This window comes from Syngnathus typhle, linkage group LG1 (assembly GCF_033458585.1).
Source record: "Syngnathus typhle isolate RoL2023-S1 ecotype Sweden linkage group LG1, RoL_Styp_1.0, whole genome shotgun sequence".
NCBI classification, from domain to species: Eukaryota; Metazoa; Chordata; class Actinopteri; order Syngnathiformes; family Syngnathidae; genus Syngnathus; species Syngnathus typhle.
In genome coordinates this window covers 7,677,587-7,695,496 of record NC_083738.1, presented here as the reverse complement: position 1 = coordinate 7,695,496, position 17,910 = coordinate 7,677,587, and the positions used below count along the sequence as shown (strand labels likewise).

Here is a 17,910-nt window from a genome sequence, read left to right as displayed (position 1 = left end):
TCAGCCCACGGAAGTGCCCAACCTCTTTCCAAATCCAGGTGCGATTGACTCCTGAGGATGAGCGGTATAGAAAATGGACGAATAAAGTACAGCGAAACGTCTGCCATTTGATGTTGTATCCTCAACCGGTGCACGGATCTAAAGACGCCACTGGGTGGTAACACTGATCAGTGTATGACTTTTGTGGCACATTCTACTACGAGGTCCCAGGAGGGATACAATTCACAAGATTATTTTCTCACGCGCACTACTGAATGCTCGCAATACATTCTGAGTGTATATGCCATTCCCTCAGATTACCAATCCATAACCATATAACAATCTACTATAGTCTGTTACCCCAGTTTGTTAATCCATACCCTCGGTTTACTCAATTCCTTCATATTACTGAAAGAGCGTATTAATGGTGTATCAAAATATCCACCAGTTTAAAAAAAACGTACAAAAATATACCAAATGGCTACACAAAAATTGACTTTATTCTCAGAATTCCGACTTTCTCCGAATTCTGAGAATAAAGTCAGAATTCCGACTTTCTGACTTTATTCTCAGAATTCTGACTATAAAGTCAGAATTCTGAGGAAAAAAGTCAGAATCCTGTCACCCCTCGTTTTTTTCTTCTTCACTGGCCCTAATCCTCTTCCGTAGTGTTCTGTTGTAGATTTATGTTGCATTATTAGTTTAATGGGTAAAGTGAGGAAGGGGTAGGACTCTAAAAAGCTATCCTTCCTCCTACTCCTTTTCGAGCATTCTTTATTGATTTTTTTTTTCAGTTTGTTGGTTTATTATTTGTTAGTTTGTTTATTTTGTTTGTTGTATGGACTTATATATGGCACTTTAAAGTGTTATTTGTTTTTTTTTTATCTTTGTATAAAATATGTTCGAAATAAAGATATCAATCAATCAATCAATCAATCAATACATTTTCAGTAGTGTGGAAGTGTTACAGTTGAAATTGTAATTTAGCTGTTTTCTGCCTTGTGTATGTGTGAGCGTCTCTGTCATGTGATAATCCTAAATTATGTCCCCGACAGCCGCTCACATTCTATTCTGGATCCAGTGTGTTGTGTCAACTTTTTCCACTCTTTCCACTTTTTTTTCCCACTTTTTCTTGATCTTCTTTTGTCTGACAAAGCTTTTGTGTGTTTGTGTGACAGCAGAAGATTGGGAATCTTGGCTGAAAAGCAGATGGATATGAGGAAATGCTACCATCTTTACACACACACACGCACTTGCCTATGGACCAGCTGTTGTCCTCTGTCTTTGTGGCTGTCTGAGTTGACTCCATGTCCCCCCTCTCTCTCCTGGATAATGCATCTGCAGCCTGGGAGCTGAGAGGTAAACACTGAGGCTAATTGCTTTGACATGCTGCTCTTTGTTTTGGCCTCCTGGTGCTAATCAAGCAGTCTGCTAATAAGTCTGCCTGGCAAGGAAACATAACTGTGTCCAGACTGGGAGGAAGTATAAAGGGACAGGGTGTGTGTGAGTTGGTCTCCATGATCTTGTGTTGCAGCCCGCATTTGTATACGTCAGCTGCATTTCCCACGGTGCCGCCGTGACTCGGTAGCGCCCCATTCAGGTGTGGATCTATTTATCCTCATTAACAAGAATCTCCCCCAAGTCAGCCAATTAGCACGCTGCTCCAAATGAAGCCATTAGCTGTCGCATGAGGTAGAGGCAATACTTGTCATTGGTCCGCTGTGTGTGCGTGTGTGCGTCTGCATTCACTCTTGCTGCTAATAAAAGCAAGCGAATTAATGGAGCGGGCGTGTGTGATAATGAGTTAATGTGGAACAAGCAGGACAAGCAGTGATCAGTCTCAAATGAAGATATCACACACTGTGATTTACCCTCCCACAGCTATAAACAGGCCATCCTACCCTTACTTATCTGTGTCTTGTGTGTATTCATTAGACATGCTGTTAGGGTAAGTGGGATGGCAAAAACACCCCTCGAAGTGCGGAGATACTGCTTGACTCTAGGTTTTGAAATAAGACCTCGTATTTGCCACTGCTGCGGTGTGACTGAAAAGTAACGTTAAAATTTGGAAGCTGTCTAGATTCAAAACTAACAACTATAGAGACGTACCGTATTTTGAAAAAACATTGATCTATTTCAAATCAAGGTTACTGGGGACTCAATAATGTCATTGGAGCTTTTTAAATCAATTAACTAATCAATGAGGATGTTTGGATACATGTGGTGTAGAGGAACACTCCCTTACCTTAAATTTATATTTAAAATATCTTTTGATATTAACTTTTAGAGGGACTTCAATGTTGTTCTGAATGAAAAGACAAATTCACACATCCATAACTTTCTGCTATATTGTCAAGCACATTTTCAGCCATTTCTTACTGCTTTGTGTATTCACCTCTGTCCATTTGTTGTCCCCCACCCTTTATCATGTGGCTGCTGTCGCTTTGTACACAAAAGAGTGACCACATTGCCGACAAACAGCTCATTAGTTGAACAGTGTGGTTCAATAATTTGGATTACACACAGCCGAGGTGTCATGTGGCCAAATTCAAGTGTCAAAGCATTTGTTCAGACTTCAAAGTGAAAGAACCAAAATACCAAAGAGGCTGGTTTAGCGCCACTATTTTCTAAAATCATTGCAACGACGAGAGAGAATAAAAAGAGACTTCCTCGCGAAGAGCTGGCATTGATCCAAGAAGGTACAGAAGAGGAAATAATTAAAAGGGGGGAAAATACCTCTTCATTTTATTGTACGAGCAGCAGAGCTTTCCCCTCAAATTGTCTAAATATATGATGTGATTATGATTTTTAAAGAGATACGGGGACCAATTTGATGCCATTTAAAACTGATTTCTGATGCGTGTTACACATTCTTGCACTCTTGCTTCTTCTTGGAGTTCTCTAATTAAGCATATAACAATGCTTGTCTGCCTCACAGACCACAAGAGAACACCCTGTCTAAATGGGTCAATAATTCATGTGCAACAAGTGTGGGAACAACCCAAAGCATCACTTAAAATATTTCATTCCATAGAAACAGAAAAAACAGTCTTTACACACACGTGTGTGTATGTGTGTGTGTGTGTGTGTGTGTGCGCATGCGTGTGTGTGTGCGTCTGTGATGAGCAGTGAGTCTTTCTATCTCATCATGAAGCCACCACATCTCTCTGACTCAGGATCTGATTCGGAGCCTCAGTAACCTTGCAAGAGTCATCAAATCTCAAACATTTTAGAGGACACAATTCCAATATACTGTATATATTTTGCTGACTTTCACCTGTTTCTTTTTTGCCCCTTGACGTGTTTCGAGAGTCAATCATTTCTGCACCAGTAAGTTATTCAAGTATTAGTTAATCTTTAAAAATGTGCTTCCTCTCAGACTCCACATGTTTTAGGGCCACTAAAGTAGTAAAGCGCTTCAATTTGTGTGCTAATCTGAACTCTACATTTTTGTTCATTTGCTAGCTCTCCTCCATCAGACGCATTCAACGCCCATCATTTGCAACTAAGAAGGTTGGATGGCTATATATTTTGTTTTACTTCCTTCCATATTGTCGTAGGCGTCCCCTTTTACCTCCATCCTCACTCCTTCTTCATCCTCTCTTTCTGTCTCTCCCAACCCCCTCCCAGGGCCGCAGACTGAGGAGATGCATAAATTCAAGACACATTAGTATTCCAGTCAGGCTCTCTGTTTTCAAGGCAAGGCCCTAACACCCTCCCCCCACACCCCCTCCTTCACTCGCCCTCTCCAGCTCTATTTTTGAATCATTTAAACAGTGCTGCATTTAGTTATTTCAAAACCACCGCTCATTTATTTTCAAGCTTCACAAATTTTTTTTTTTTCAGGAATCAAGTTCTAGTTTGCTTTTGCATCGCCAATTATACGGAACTGTAGTCTTTGAAATGAGATTCATGCTTCTCTGTGTGTGCGTGCTTGTGCGTGTGTCAACGCGTGTGCACGCGCGGGCTGTCAGGCCCATTGGCCCAGGCGATACATCACGCATGTCTGATCAAGGAGGGCATAGGGCCCCGACAATAACATTTCAGAGGAACTGCATACAGAATGCGTCTCGGGCTTTTTTCAGTGATCAGCCTACAGCCAAGACTATCGAGCCACTCGGTAGGCTTTTTACAGCTGTTGGGGACACCAAAACCTATTGGGGGGGGGGGGGGTTCATTTCGGACATGGCAAGCAAAAGGAGACGCTGCTTTTGAAGGGGAGTCTGTATCAAATACACATTACACTAGAATCATTTATTTAATTTGTTAGTCTAGATTGGGTTATAGTCTCATGTTTGAGGTGTTTAAATAGAACTTTAACGTAATAATACGTTAATAATAATAATAATATTGCCGAACTTTAATTATTACAGTGAACAATTGTAACAAGAAACTGTTTATTACAACATACATAGTTTATTTCGAAACATAATACAAGCTTTATACTGAAAATAAATAATTACTTGAGCTGTCATCGAAATTTGGAATAAAACCGCCGAAACAGTTCAATCTTATACTGAAAATATTTTTTTTTACATTGGTAATTAAGTGCAGGAATAACTAAGAGCATTTGTTTAAATTAATGACTTCAAAATGGTAATATATAAAACTGTACAATATTCGAAAAAATACTTGTGAAATAAACCAAAAAACAGGAGTATTTAATATTATAAAATTTGGATAGTGAACGTACGATAGAATTATAGGCAGGTGAATAGCGTCAAACCCATTTTTTCTATTCACGGCTCCTCTTCAGAGTCTACACAGTTTAAATGGTCGAAGATGGATGAAATCAAACAAAATACGTTTATAAATAACTGCTCTTGTGAGTGGCCGTGTAAACTACAGGCCACGACGGAAGGATTAAAAAATAAGTTTTCAAGTGCTATTGTGTTGGTAGAACATACCACTGGAATGAGGGCCTATAGGCAAATATATTTATAAACAAATGTATTTGCTTATAAGCAAAAAAATAATAACAGCAATTACAGATGTTGTACGAGTGTGTTACAAAATAATAACACGGGAGGATTGAGTGAGCTGAGTGGACAATAAAATTACACGTGGTGCCCAAACACTGAAATATCAAATCAGCTCAGAAAACAAGAATCATTTGTGTTCCGAAAAAAAAAAAAAAAAGAGGAGGAAAATTATAACAGCAGTCCCATTTGTTGGATTATGGTGAGAAAAAACTAAAGGCGCTGGTAGATTATAGGCACATATTTGTATTTATATCCAAACATTTTGACCGGCTCCACAGAGTGCGGTGAAATGATGGAATAGTGACCTCGTGGCGCTTCGAAAGAGGCGAAGGCTGAGCGCGTATCTCCGGCGCTGGATCTCGTGAGTCTGGAGCAGTCTGTTCCGGTGGGAGCCGTACCGCGAGAGTCCAGCCCTTCCGGAGCGGTGCGGCGGTCAGAGGTCGTGGCACGACGACGCGTCCCCCGCGCTCCCGCCGTGGGAATAAGGAGCTTCGTGGGGCGGCGGCGGCTCCCCGGGCGGCGTCATGCGCTTCTCTTTCTGCCTCCGGTTGCAGAACCACACGCGGACAACTTCTTTCTCCAGCTGCAGCGTGTCCGCCAGCGACGTGATTTCCTGCGCGGATGGTTTGGGACACTTGAGAAAGTGCGTCTCCAGGACCCCCTTAACGCTGACCTCAATGGACGTCCTCTTCTTCCTCTTCCTCCCCTGAGCTGCGATCTTGTCTATACTGCTGGAGCTGCCCGTGGACGAATCTGCCTCCTCCAACCACTTGTTTAGCAGCGGCTTGAGTTTGCACATGTTTTTAAAGCTCAGCTGTAGAGCCTCGAACCTGCAGATGGTCGTTTGGGAAAAGACGTTACCGTAGAGTGTGCCCAGCGCCAGTCCCACGTCGGCCTGCGTGAAGCCCAGCTTGATCCTCCGCTGCTTGAATTGCTTGGCAAAGTGTTCCAGCTCGTCCGACGTCGGCGTCTCCTCATCGGAGTGGTCGTGGCAGTGGTGGCCACCCAGGTCGCTGTGCTCGGGGCTGAGCGTATCCCTGAGGCCCGGGTGCATGGCTTGGCCCTGCGGGTTGGGCGGAGGGGTGAGCCCGCCGTGCTCCAGCATGCCGTTGACGGTGAAGCCCGACTGGGAGTAGATATTGATCTGCTGCCCGCTGCTGATGGAGGAGTTGTGGGACACCGGAGTCCCCCACGCCGCCGGGTGGTTCCCATGATTGTTGTGGTGTGGGGAATGATGAGCGACGTGCGGCGAACGGTGATGAATGATGCCGAGCTGCAAGTCTTCTCTGCCCGGTTTGACGTCCTGCTGCTCCATCGAGGCCGACCACGGGCTGCTATCCGACAGATTGCTCGCCCACTGGTGCCCGAGGGGGTGCCCGTTGCTCTGGACGTTCTGCAGGTAGTCACTGTGCAGAAGTTTCTGGTGGCCTCTGAAGGGGCTAGCAGGCTGCATGGCCTGACTGTCCGGGTGGATCATGGGACTGGATCCGAGCAAGGTGTAGGGGCTGGAGGCAGCTGTGGCCATGCTGGCTGGCTGCTGAACCCCACTGGCGATACTAAAGTGAGCTTCAGCTCAGCCTCTGACATCTCCCTCTCTCTGGAGTGAGGCGTTGACTGACGGCAACAACCGCCACTCACCGGCCGAGAACGCCGCAGCCGCGACACCTCTCCACCAATGACAACGCCCCCCCCCCCCCCACACACACACACACATACACGCGCGCGCACACGCACCATGACCACCTCCGGGCGCGGGACCAGAGAGAGGGTTAAGGGTGATCGAACCGGAAGTGAGTCCGAGTGCTGGTCCATTGAGTCTGTATGTGGAACAATGTGCGCGTGGAGCGCAGTTCCTCTTTATTAATCGAAGTTTCCAACTGCTTTACGCGCAAGTTTAATGACGCTCCTGTCACCCCTGAGCGCCTGCGAAGGAGGTTTAAGCTCCAGTGGCATTTGTCAGACGTGCCAACACTTAATTTAGAAGGATACAATCAAACCTGGTCCGCTTCTAGGAGATAATCATTAACTTTCTGTAAACACTTCCTCTGGACTGTTCCTGCACGTCAAGATCTTGCACTTTTGCGCGTGGAACACTCCACACAACACAACACGCGCACACACACACAACACACACGAATGTAACTGATAAAACACCTTAAGAAAAAATCTGTCAAAAATGCAAAAATTAGCCCTGAAAAACTCACTTCTGCTGCTACTATATGGAAGTCATCGACTTCTCACATTGCGCATGTTCTGATGCAAGTACATTTATTCTCGACTCGTAACATTCTCGTTACAATTCATCAAGATATTTCTACTCATATCTAACTACTGCTCACTATAATTTCCAGTTGAAGAATGTGTGCCAGCATCCTTATTGCTTTCCAATTCCATTAAATATATTGTGGGGCTCCCAGGTTAAGCTTGATTTAAATTTGCATACATTTTCATACATTTAGGAGAAATAAAAAGCAGCCTCGAGCCGGCAGAAAGTCATTAGGTAGCGTCGAGCCGTGGAGGAGCCAAGCTGGAGGCCGGAGCAGGTGATCGAACGGCGGAGGATGTGTTGGCAGGACCGCTGGACATCAACCGACCTCGGTGACCGGAAACTGGCATGCACCAAAGACTGATGATGACCGAGTAAGATGCGTTAGAACTCAAGTGAAATAACATTAGGCTGCTACTACTAATTATTATTATTATAATTTTTTTGCGTGTATGTGTCCGCATGCGTGCGCGCGCGCGCGTGTTTGCTCCGGTGGTATTGTTCGGTGGAAGATGTGAGAAATTTAGTCCATGTAAGTTTTTCTTTTCTCCCGAAAATGCATGCAGTTGGAGTTCAGTTTAACTCGTGCTATTAAAAGAAAAGCTACGAATATGAATTTAGAAAAAAAAAGCAATTATCCTGTTATAAAATTGCATGCATTATTTTACCTATACAATAGCCTACTTCGGGATATATTGCAAAGCAAAAAGAAACGTTTTATTTCGACGGTTTTTAATAAATCGTATAGCACCTGCCTCCATGATTTTAAAGCACGTATTTTGGTGCGCTTAAAGTGGACAAGAGTGCTGCTTTGAGAGAGGGGGCTGTATTGCTCTCGATAGTCTAAGTTTCTAAGTGTAACAGATGCTTCTCTAGAAACGCTCCGCGTGCTGATTCCTTTTATTCCCATCAACATTTTTCTGCCGTCGAGCTCGTTTCCATAGTGAGGCGAATAAAAGGCAAATCCCCGCTCCGCGCCTCCAATAAAGAGCCCATTCACAGATAACCCGACACAGCCCTGCTACACTCACTGCCTCTCTCCTACCGAGGTGCACATTACTGCTCAATAAGACAAGCTAATGACTCATAATTTCTCTCATTTGCTCTTTCGGAATTAATAGTTTGTTTAGAGTTTGCTGTTTGTTTGTTTTGTGGTTTTAAGCGACGTTTGTGGTAACTTTTACCGCCGCATGAATAAAACAAACAGGGACGTAACAACAATTCTCGAAATGAATGCCACATTAGATATTTGTGTTTTCAAAACAGAACTATGGGCTGCATTAGTAGGAGTGTTGTTGAAATCGGACTGGCCGTTTTCTGCGGCGTGAAATCACCGTGGTGTTGATTTTTTATTTATTTTTTGCACGAAATCTTCCACAAAGGGTTTATGTATTTTCTCTGTCACAGCGTCATGACACCTACAAGAATACATTTCCAGCATAATTGGTGATATTAAAATCTTTTAAATGTTCTAAATGAATATGGTGCACCACAGGACGGAATGTGTGTATTTATTTATGTATTGCGGTACAATTTTCGATTTACTTCTATCAGATTAAAAAGGTTCAGACTGCTATTGAGACAGCACTGGGCCTCAGGCTTCACCCTGTCACTGAGTGTCATGACCTCTGTAAACTTTCCCCACGCATGAGCACTGACCCCCTCGATTCTTTGAGTCAAACCCATATATGTGTTAATGTGTTGAACGAGAAATATCTCAATGCACTCAGTTTAGCCCAGCAGCTCTGGACAAGATGAAAAGATTGTATCTGCTAATTATGGAAATTATTATTTTTTATGTTAATGAACACTGGAAGGCAATAACAAAATATGTGTGCAAGTATGTGTTTTATTAAAGTGGCAGAGGCTAATATACATTACATAATAATACTTTATACAGACAGACCACAAAATACTAATAATCAAAACCCCCCATCAGCGCATGATGTCGAGAACAGTGAAATTTTGTTTAAACAGTTCAGCCCTAAATACAAACTATTGTCATCTGCATGACGCTGCTGATACAGTGTTTGTTTTCATTACGAATTTAGAACATAAATGTTTATTATTTCTTCATTTTGTTCCCAACAAGAATAATTGAAGTGCATGTTTATAGTTTTTCTTGTGTTTGATCATGTCTGCATAAAATGTATAGCTTTTCCGCAGATTTTTGTTTTTGTTTCCCGAATTAAAATTTGAAATTGGGTTTATGTCGATCAATAGTACGTTTAATAATTTGAATCCTGATATTACTTTTTTAGATTAAGACTGTTTTAAAAAAGATTATTGCATAGCAATGATATTGTTGTCAAATGTGGACCACAAGCTGTATTTTTAACTCAGTGATTTAGTAACATTCTCACACCAAATGACTCACCAAGTGTTAATTCCAACTGACTGGTTATTGGCTGTTCCATTCTGTTGTTACACATTTAAAAGGTTGAACATAAAAACAGAGGCGAGGTTAGGATTGAGGATCTTAGAGATATTTAAATTAACGTGAGGGATGCAGGTGTAAACAAAGTGACATTTTGTAGCATTGTTGTGACAGTAAACACAACCAATCATTAGATAATGTTGTTTTGAATAATTGAAGTTCTCACAAAATGTAATTATGTTTTTCCTCAAACAATTGCAAAGAGAAGCTTCAAAGAGAGCGTCAAGGCCTTCAAACTGCATTTGTATTTTCCATTAGTATTCCAATATGATGCAAAGTCGAGCATAAAATTATTTGACTTTGTGGTTAATTAGAAATTGAATTGAGTGAAAACAATAGACTGCCCTAGGTCAGGGACTCCTTTTTTATTATTATTCTCACTGAAACTGTCTTTCCGTTGCTTAGAAAAGAGTATGTCACAACAATATTCCCCATCTGTGAGAATTTTAATCATAAAATTATAAGATTATTCTGCATATGTGTGTGTGCGTGTGTGTGTGTGTGTGTGTGTGTGTGTGTGTGTGTGTGCATTTGCTACATGTGCTGTTTGCAAAGTGGCTGTACGTTTATTGTTACTGTGTGAGTGAAGGAGCCTCTGTTGGTTAAAATCTACATAACATTACCATCTGTTAAAATCCAAATCACTTCACTCACACGTAGAGCAATGAAGAAAAATAGAGAGTCTATATAATCATATAATGTCTGCTCTTCAGCAGCTCTTCAACTCCTCTTCCATATATCTACTCCTCTCTTTGCCTGCATTGAAAGCTGAAAAGAACACTGGTCTGGGCTGGGACCAATGAAGGTGTGTGCAAGTGTATTTGATGAAGAAAAATTGTAATAAATTGCTTTCTGAATAAGAAAAAAAATTACAAAAACATATTTGGTCAACTTTATTCGGTAATAAAACAAAAAACAAACCAGGTAGCTTGCTGCCATGGCTAAACAACTAACACCCATACCGACCTACCTAACCCCCCCCCCCCCCCCCCCCCCACCATCACCAAACAAATCAACCCCTCTCCTCAAATGCACACAAACACACACAGGTCCCTCTGAAGGAGCAGGCGGAGTCGACAGTTGCACATCTGCATTTCAAACACAGACTCTCTGGGATTCATTATTAATTAGCCCACTGAGCCCTGGAGGCCTGAATACACACATGCACACACACACACGCACACACACACGAGCACGCGTGAGTGTGGCATTGCACCATTCCAACATCTGATCTATTCTTGATTCCCGAGCTAGTGAATGATAAAGACTGATGAATTAATGGACTGGATGGGTATCTTGCCCAAGTGCCAATGCATTGTATTGAAAGTTGTCTGTATGTAGTAAAAGACTGCATGTGAATGCAGCTCAACCCATGTGAGATGAAAAAAAGTATTGGTTCTCCATTTGACACCAATAAAGTCAACTACACACCTCCATGGCCTTTGTTTGCTTGAGTCACTGCAACCTTACTGTTATGCTTTCTCTAACAATTGCTTCATCGTGTATTTTTGTGGGTACCGGTGGTAGAGGCAGATGAGAAGGACATCCAGCGATTATGCATGAGCAACGTCTCCTGGGCCCACACGCACGCACACGCACGAGTCAAACACACAGCAGCAAAAACACTGTCCACAACACATCCTACTGCTGCACAAAGTTTGGGCCTCACACTTTACTAAAATAAACACACAGCAATGTATCCTATTGTGCGTCTCTGCATTAGCATGCAAGGGGGCAGACGCAGAGCTCATCGAAGAGTATCAGATTGCACAGGATTCTCAGACATGATGGTGCGTTGACTGCTAATATTTAGAGTGCAGCATCTCAAGCCTGAAAGGAGCCTCTTTTGCTCTTGAAGTGAGTTAGGTCATTAATTTGTGATGTACTAAAACGTGTCATAAACTGATCCCAGGTAAAATTCCACCTATCCTTTACGGCTCAGATGATGTTACAACGGTGACTTGCAAGATGGCCTCTTTGCGCTCTCACTACAACATAACACTTCTCACATGGTTGGCTAGCTCCAGGCTATAATCTGGAATGTGATAGGGTGACAAAGTCTGTATTTAATTGCATAATTGAGCAGGAACGAAGCATCAGCACCTTCTCCTCCAGGCCTCCCGGAGGCGGAGTCTGCTGTTCAGATGTCCTCGTCCGTCTCTGGTCAAACTGCAGAGAAGCAACACATACCGGCTGCGACATCTCCTGCAAGCCTCGGCGCCTCTTGAACCAATCAGGTGCGATTCAGTGCCAGTGGTGGACCTCCGCTGAGCACATGCGCTTCCTGATGTTGCAGGGCATGCTGGGTAGCGGTGGGATTTGCACTGGGGGAACAGACCACTTCTCTCCAGCACAACGCGCTCTTTGTTAGATGAAGAGGCCGAGGGAAGAAGCCGCAGAAATGTTGTTCCAAGTTTCGAAAGGGAATTCTCGTTCCCTATCCGAGATGTTTCCTCAGTCCACTCTTTCGTTCAAAGGAAGGCACACATGATTTTTGGTTTCATAGCAATTCTACCTGGGGTCTCAAAAGGGAAGAACAACAAATATCGGAAACATTTAATACAGAAGAATATGTTTATTCAGATACGCGGTTTTCGGATGAATGGACCCCCTCTGATGTGCTGTGCTGCCAGTGCGTGGAGCTCTTTGCGATTGCGGTCATGCACGTTGTGATGTGTGGGTTTTCATGTTTGGGTTGGACGCATGAGACGGGTGAAGAGACCTTATACCCCCTGTAGGCAGGAACTCTGGGTGGAAAGGGAAAGACGTCCAACACTCTCATTTCTCATTACGTATCACATTTGTATTTATGTGCTAGCCCGGGTGTGTCTAGGTCTAGGACGTGACAAACCCAACAGCAGCAATTATAGTGGGCTGCTTGCAAAACATGATTCGAATGTTCTGTCTGCATTCATGAAAACCTTTTTATTCTCCAAAACTTGTGTTTGACTTGGTAATCTTTAATAACAATTTCTTAATTATAAGCCTGATCAGGCCCAGGGGGCCACACAGTCAAAGGCCCATCAGAATGGCAGAAAAAATATGTGTGCTGATTTGTTTTCAATGTTTAAAAATGAGTTGAGCGTCCCAGTTAGAGTTGGGGGGTGTAACTGTATATTTGATGCTTAGCCCCGAGGCCTATGAGTAGGTAAAGGTGACCCTGGGTTTGGTCTCCAAAGACCAAGTACCGTATTTTCCGGACTATAAGGCGCACCGGACTATAAGGCGCACCTTCAATGAATGGCCCATTTTAAAACTTTGTCCTTATATAAGATGCACCGGACTATAAGGCGCACCATTAATGCATCATGTCAGATTTTTAACCCAAATCAAATCATTCTCCATTTTATTTTTTTTATTTCAACTTCAGACGCAACAAATTACTTTATAATCACAAAATAATGATCCATAGTCTTTTTGATTGATGATTCATAGTCTTCAGTGGGCCACTTATGATTGATTTCATGACACAATGCTTCGGGCCAGTTTAAATTTAGGAATTTGGTCCATATATAAAGCGCACCGGACTATAAGGCGCACTGTCGGCTTTTGAGAAACTTTTAGGTTTTTAGGTGCGCCTTATAGTCCGGAAAATACGGTAATAGTAATAGATAGTTATAATTTATTTTTATGGAGCCTCAAAATGAAAAAGAAGAGCACACTACACAGCAAATCTCTTCAAATATTTTAGAGGAAACATTTTCTTCATACCTCCCTACTAGGACTGAACCAACACGTTGATTATTCAGTGAGTCAACTTTACGACTCAACATTGACATTTTAAAATTGAAGTGGACCAATGACGAATCATATTTTTTTAATATATACTATATATATACTATATATATACCAATATACTAATAAGATTTATTTATTAATTCATTTACATTTTTGTCATAATTATTATTACTTTTACATTCTTTTTTTAATAGGGCTACTTTAAAAGTTTCTTACATTTACTGTCTTATCACGATAAATGTTGTGTAAAACTTGGTTGTAAAGGAAGTTTTGGTGCAATTGAAAATACCGTGTTGCTAAAAATACGTATGAGAAGCTTACACTCATTTTTGCCGCTTGAGCTACGATGTGTTCCCCGTACCTCCAGAATGCAAATGATACAGTCCAGTCTCTCTTTTCACAAAGTTTTGCATCATTGACCACATACTCCATTTGTCTGTTAAGGAAATTTGGACAAAACAAATAAAGAAATATCCACATTTTTACCACATTGGGTGAACTTTTTTTTTTTTTTTATTAAATCCTGATTGGTATCTCTCTACTTACCTATTTGTGGTATAACCAGTTAAATCAATTTGATTACGTCACATGGTCTAATTGCTAAACATCATTTTTTTGGCATTTCATCTTAAAAAACACCAATTTACAGAGGACCTTTGTCTTCTGTGATTACCAGACTATAAGGGAGTAATGAAATGTCTGGCCAACAAGACAACTTGTTACGCCTCTGGTTAGGAACTTTAAAATAAAGTATTTTTTTTGGTTCAACTTTTAACTTATTGAAAGAGAATTTGAAAAATGAGCCAGTAACAAAAGTGAAACACTTGTTCATGTGTTTCCAGTTTATGTTAACATTTGCAATTCAGAGTGAGATACTTTTCTTACAGCCTGCTTAATAAAAAGATAAAAAATTGAATTTTTTTTATTCATAATTATTGTACATTAGAAATCTTACAAAAATCTTGCCTCATCTCGTGGACTCAATCTTGAAAGGCATTATGTTTCATGGGATTTGTGTTCCGTCCCATCCCTATTGATCAACCATCATTAGTTTGTCTCATTACTTTTGGGGGCTCACATTTTCAGATTGTTGTAATTCCTGCACCTGGTTTGTACAAATCCATTGTGCTGGGACGTGCGGTTAGGGCAGGCAGAGGAGGCAGAGCCTGTGTATATCCTGTTTGCATACATGGGCGAGAAGGGAACACAGGCATTCTACTTTCAGTGCCTCCAGCGACACATTAATTTAGTGGTGTCTAAACTACGGCCCGCGGGACATTCGTTTTCAAGTGGCCCGCAAGAAATTTTATAAATAGAATAGAATTTGGCACTTCAACTTTTGCCTGAGTGCATTGCACTTTTTAATTGTAACACCATCTGAGGCTGCTGTTCCGAGAAGGACCTACCAAACTTTTTTTTTTAATGAATAAATCAATAAAGATTAATTTAAGGAAAGCTGTGTTGTCTTTAATTATATTCAACCATATAAAATATTTGACCACTTTCATTTGATTTTTCTAACTTGAATACACTAAAGTTCAGGCAGAATACCTAATATGTGGGAAGTGGCCCACTCCCTCCTATATGTTTATGTATGTGGCACTCATTGGAAAAACCTTTGCATTAACTGCTGACGATGGCAGTTGGCATGTGTCCTCACATCAGACACAGTGCTGTTTGTCTTTATAGTGTCAATATGAATAATTTAGCACGTAAGTACTGTGCATGCTGACATTCCGAATCAGAATCAGCTTTATTGGCCAAGTTTGTGCATGCCAAACAAGGAATTTGACTCCGGTTGATGTCAGCCTCTCTACAACATTTAAGCGACTAGCAACATTCAGGTGACTGACAACATTTAAGTAGCAAGAGCAGGATGTTATTGCCCAGTGATGTCTCTGACACTCTATGAGTGGTGTGAGTTCATCAGAGCTGCAGCTTGGGGGAAGAAGCTGTGTCTGCTGGTTTTGACGTACAGCGCTCTGTAACGGCGTCTGGAGGGGAGTAGTGCGAACAGACTGTGACCTGGGTGAGAAGGGTCTGTAGAAATGTCACTTTCATGTTTCTTGGTCCTGGACAGGTACATGTCTTGGATAGATGGGAGATCCCACTGTCTGATATTTAATGGATGTTTGTGACATGTTTAGTCATTCTGATGGCTCCAAAAAACGACTGTAGCATTGGTGAGCTACCACATTGGTGCACTTTGTAGATGTGCGATGATCTATACATAAATATTCTGAGAGAAAAAATGTAAAGAACATAAAAGACAGACTCTCACATATGCATTTGTAGTGGATATTTTGGTGTGAGATTAAAACATACACACACACGCGCGCGCGCACACACACACACACAATAAAGGAAAAGCTGTGTTGTCTTTCATTTTAAGGAATTTGGAATTTGACAAATTCACACACACACACGCAAACACACGCACACACACACACACACACACACACACACTCGCACACGTCTCTTGCATTGCAATTAGTTTAGTATGCCAAATCCTGCTGTCTCCCTCTCACTCTTTCCCCCTGAAAGAAGGTCTTATTTTGGTGATGTCAGCTGTCTCAAGGGCAACCAGAACAAAGATTCTTTTCACTCTTTTGCATCCTCTCCCATCCTTCACCTCATCCTGACTGGTGTCTCATGCAAACGAGCCTACCTTGCCTACCTTAACTCACTGTTATGCTTTGACATTCTCTCACCTTAGGAGCATCTCGTCTCATTTAAGGAGCTTGTAGATAGGGTGTGATGTAAATAACAGAGTTTTCAAACACTGACAAACAAGGACGTGTATGGACAAAGCAGATGCGTGCGTGTCTATATACCTGGCATAAGAGCAGAATAGGGATGTATGGAGGAAGCAGCAGCTGGTGAAGACAAAGTGTCAAGAGATCTGAGAGAGAGAGAGAGAGAGAGAGAGAGAGAGAGAGAGAGAGAGAGAGAGAGAGAGAGAGAGAGAGAGAGAGAGAGAGAGAGAGAGAGAGAGAGAGAGAGAGAGAGAGAGAGAGAGAGAGAGAGAGAGAAAGAGAAAGAGAGAAAGACAACAGAGGATGCCTCCTTGGCCCACTGTGTGGAAGGGGGACACTGGAGCATAACAAACAGGATCCACCTTTCTGCTTGGCTAATTTTCCCTATTAAAAGAGCCCAGCAGGAGCCTCAGCAGTCCACTAGCTGGAACAGAGGTTATTTTAGTGCCTGTCTGTCAGTGGTGTGTGTATGTGTGTGTGTGTGGGCGTGCGTGTGTGTGTATATGCGTGCACATATGCATCTATTTGGGCATGTTAGCCTGAGGTTTGGGCAAGCATGAAGATCTTCCATAGGAGCGGATTCAATTCACTGATATTAATTTCCTCCTCTCAGTCATGCATTAAACAAAAAAAAAAATCTAGCATGGCTTTTTACTGTATGTGTTTTGTTTTTTTGGGTGCAGCTATAATGTGTTTGGTGGTGATATTGATGTATATATGCGCCCATATCTGCGCCGTCATCTCTTTATGAAGTGAAAGTCATCAGGCCTCTTCTCTGTCTCAGTCAGATCCTAAACTAATCCCCACCTCTGCCACTCTGACAAGAAAATCCCCTATTTTAATGCATGCACACACACTCTGTCCCCGACGTACACACGAACCTTCCCTCGAACTCCCACCCATAGTCACGTCCACATTATCTTTTCTTACATATTTGCTGTGTACCTGTGCACAGCATCTTCTTTCCTCTTGAACATCCGTTAGTATGTTTACATGCAGTCAATACTCGGGTTGGGGTAAAAATTACAGTTTCTGAAACATTTGCAATAACCCATACACACATAAATATACAGAAAATCACGTCAAAATGCAACAGAAAATAATTTAAAAACGCCACAGAGAAATTAATGTTTTTAAGTGTGGCTCAAGGAAATTGCACACACAAGTATTTTCTGTACTACATGTGCAGTTAGAAGGAAGTAACCTGATCGGGGCGACAAGCCGGGATATTCAGGTTAGGAGAGAGATAACCCAGGGGCGTTATTCAAAAATTTAAAAACCTGATTAAGGGTGTACGCGCATGTTTAAATAAACTTTAAAAACCTGAATACTGCCAATATTTGGCTTTTTAAAGGATTATTGACTGCATGTAAATGTACTGTGCAGTGACAGTTCCAGGAAAGGATGGTGAATTTTTTCTTTTCTTTTTAAAACTGTAAATCATTCACTTACCACACATATTGGATTCACCGCTAGTCCCATTTAGCAGGGTAATGTGCCGACTAAACAGTGGCAAGTTCAAACCTTTTTGCAAAGGCTAATTAAAATGTGCACTCTGAGCTGCTGTGTTTCACCTCAGTTAGCTCTATTGTACAGTAGCTTCAGGGTGTTTATAGCTAATATTTACACTACATTCTCTGACACATTAACCAATCAAATTGGGCTCACCTGCCCAATTGAAAGACTAATATCTCGAAACAATAACAATTAGAAAAAGTAAATTAATTCAAATGAATCAATCTATGCTCATGA

At 41.8% G+C, this 17,910-nt stretch overlaps 1 protein-coding gene across 1 annotated transcript; it reads right to left on the bottom strand.

Annotated features, from left to right (window-relative positions):
• Positions 1–4,577: 4,577 nt before the first annotated feature.
• On the bottom strand, positions 4,578–6,489 carry LOC133157806 (POU domain, class 3, transcription factor 4-like). The gene has a single exon (XM_061284372.1). It carries the CDS (start codon positions 6,484–6,486, stop codon positions 5,395–5,397), a length of 1,092 nt encoding a protein of 363 aa, XP_061140356.1. The 5' UTR covers positions 6,487–6,489; the 3' UTR covers positions 4,578–5,394.
• Positions 6,490–17,910: the final 11,421 nt, after the last annotated feature.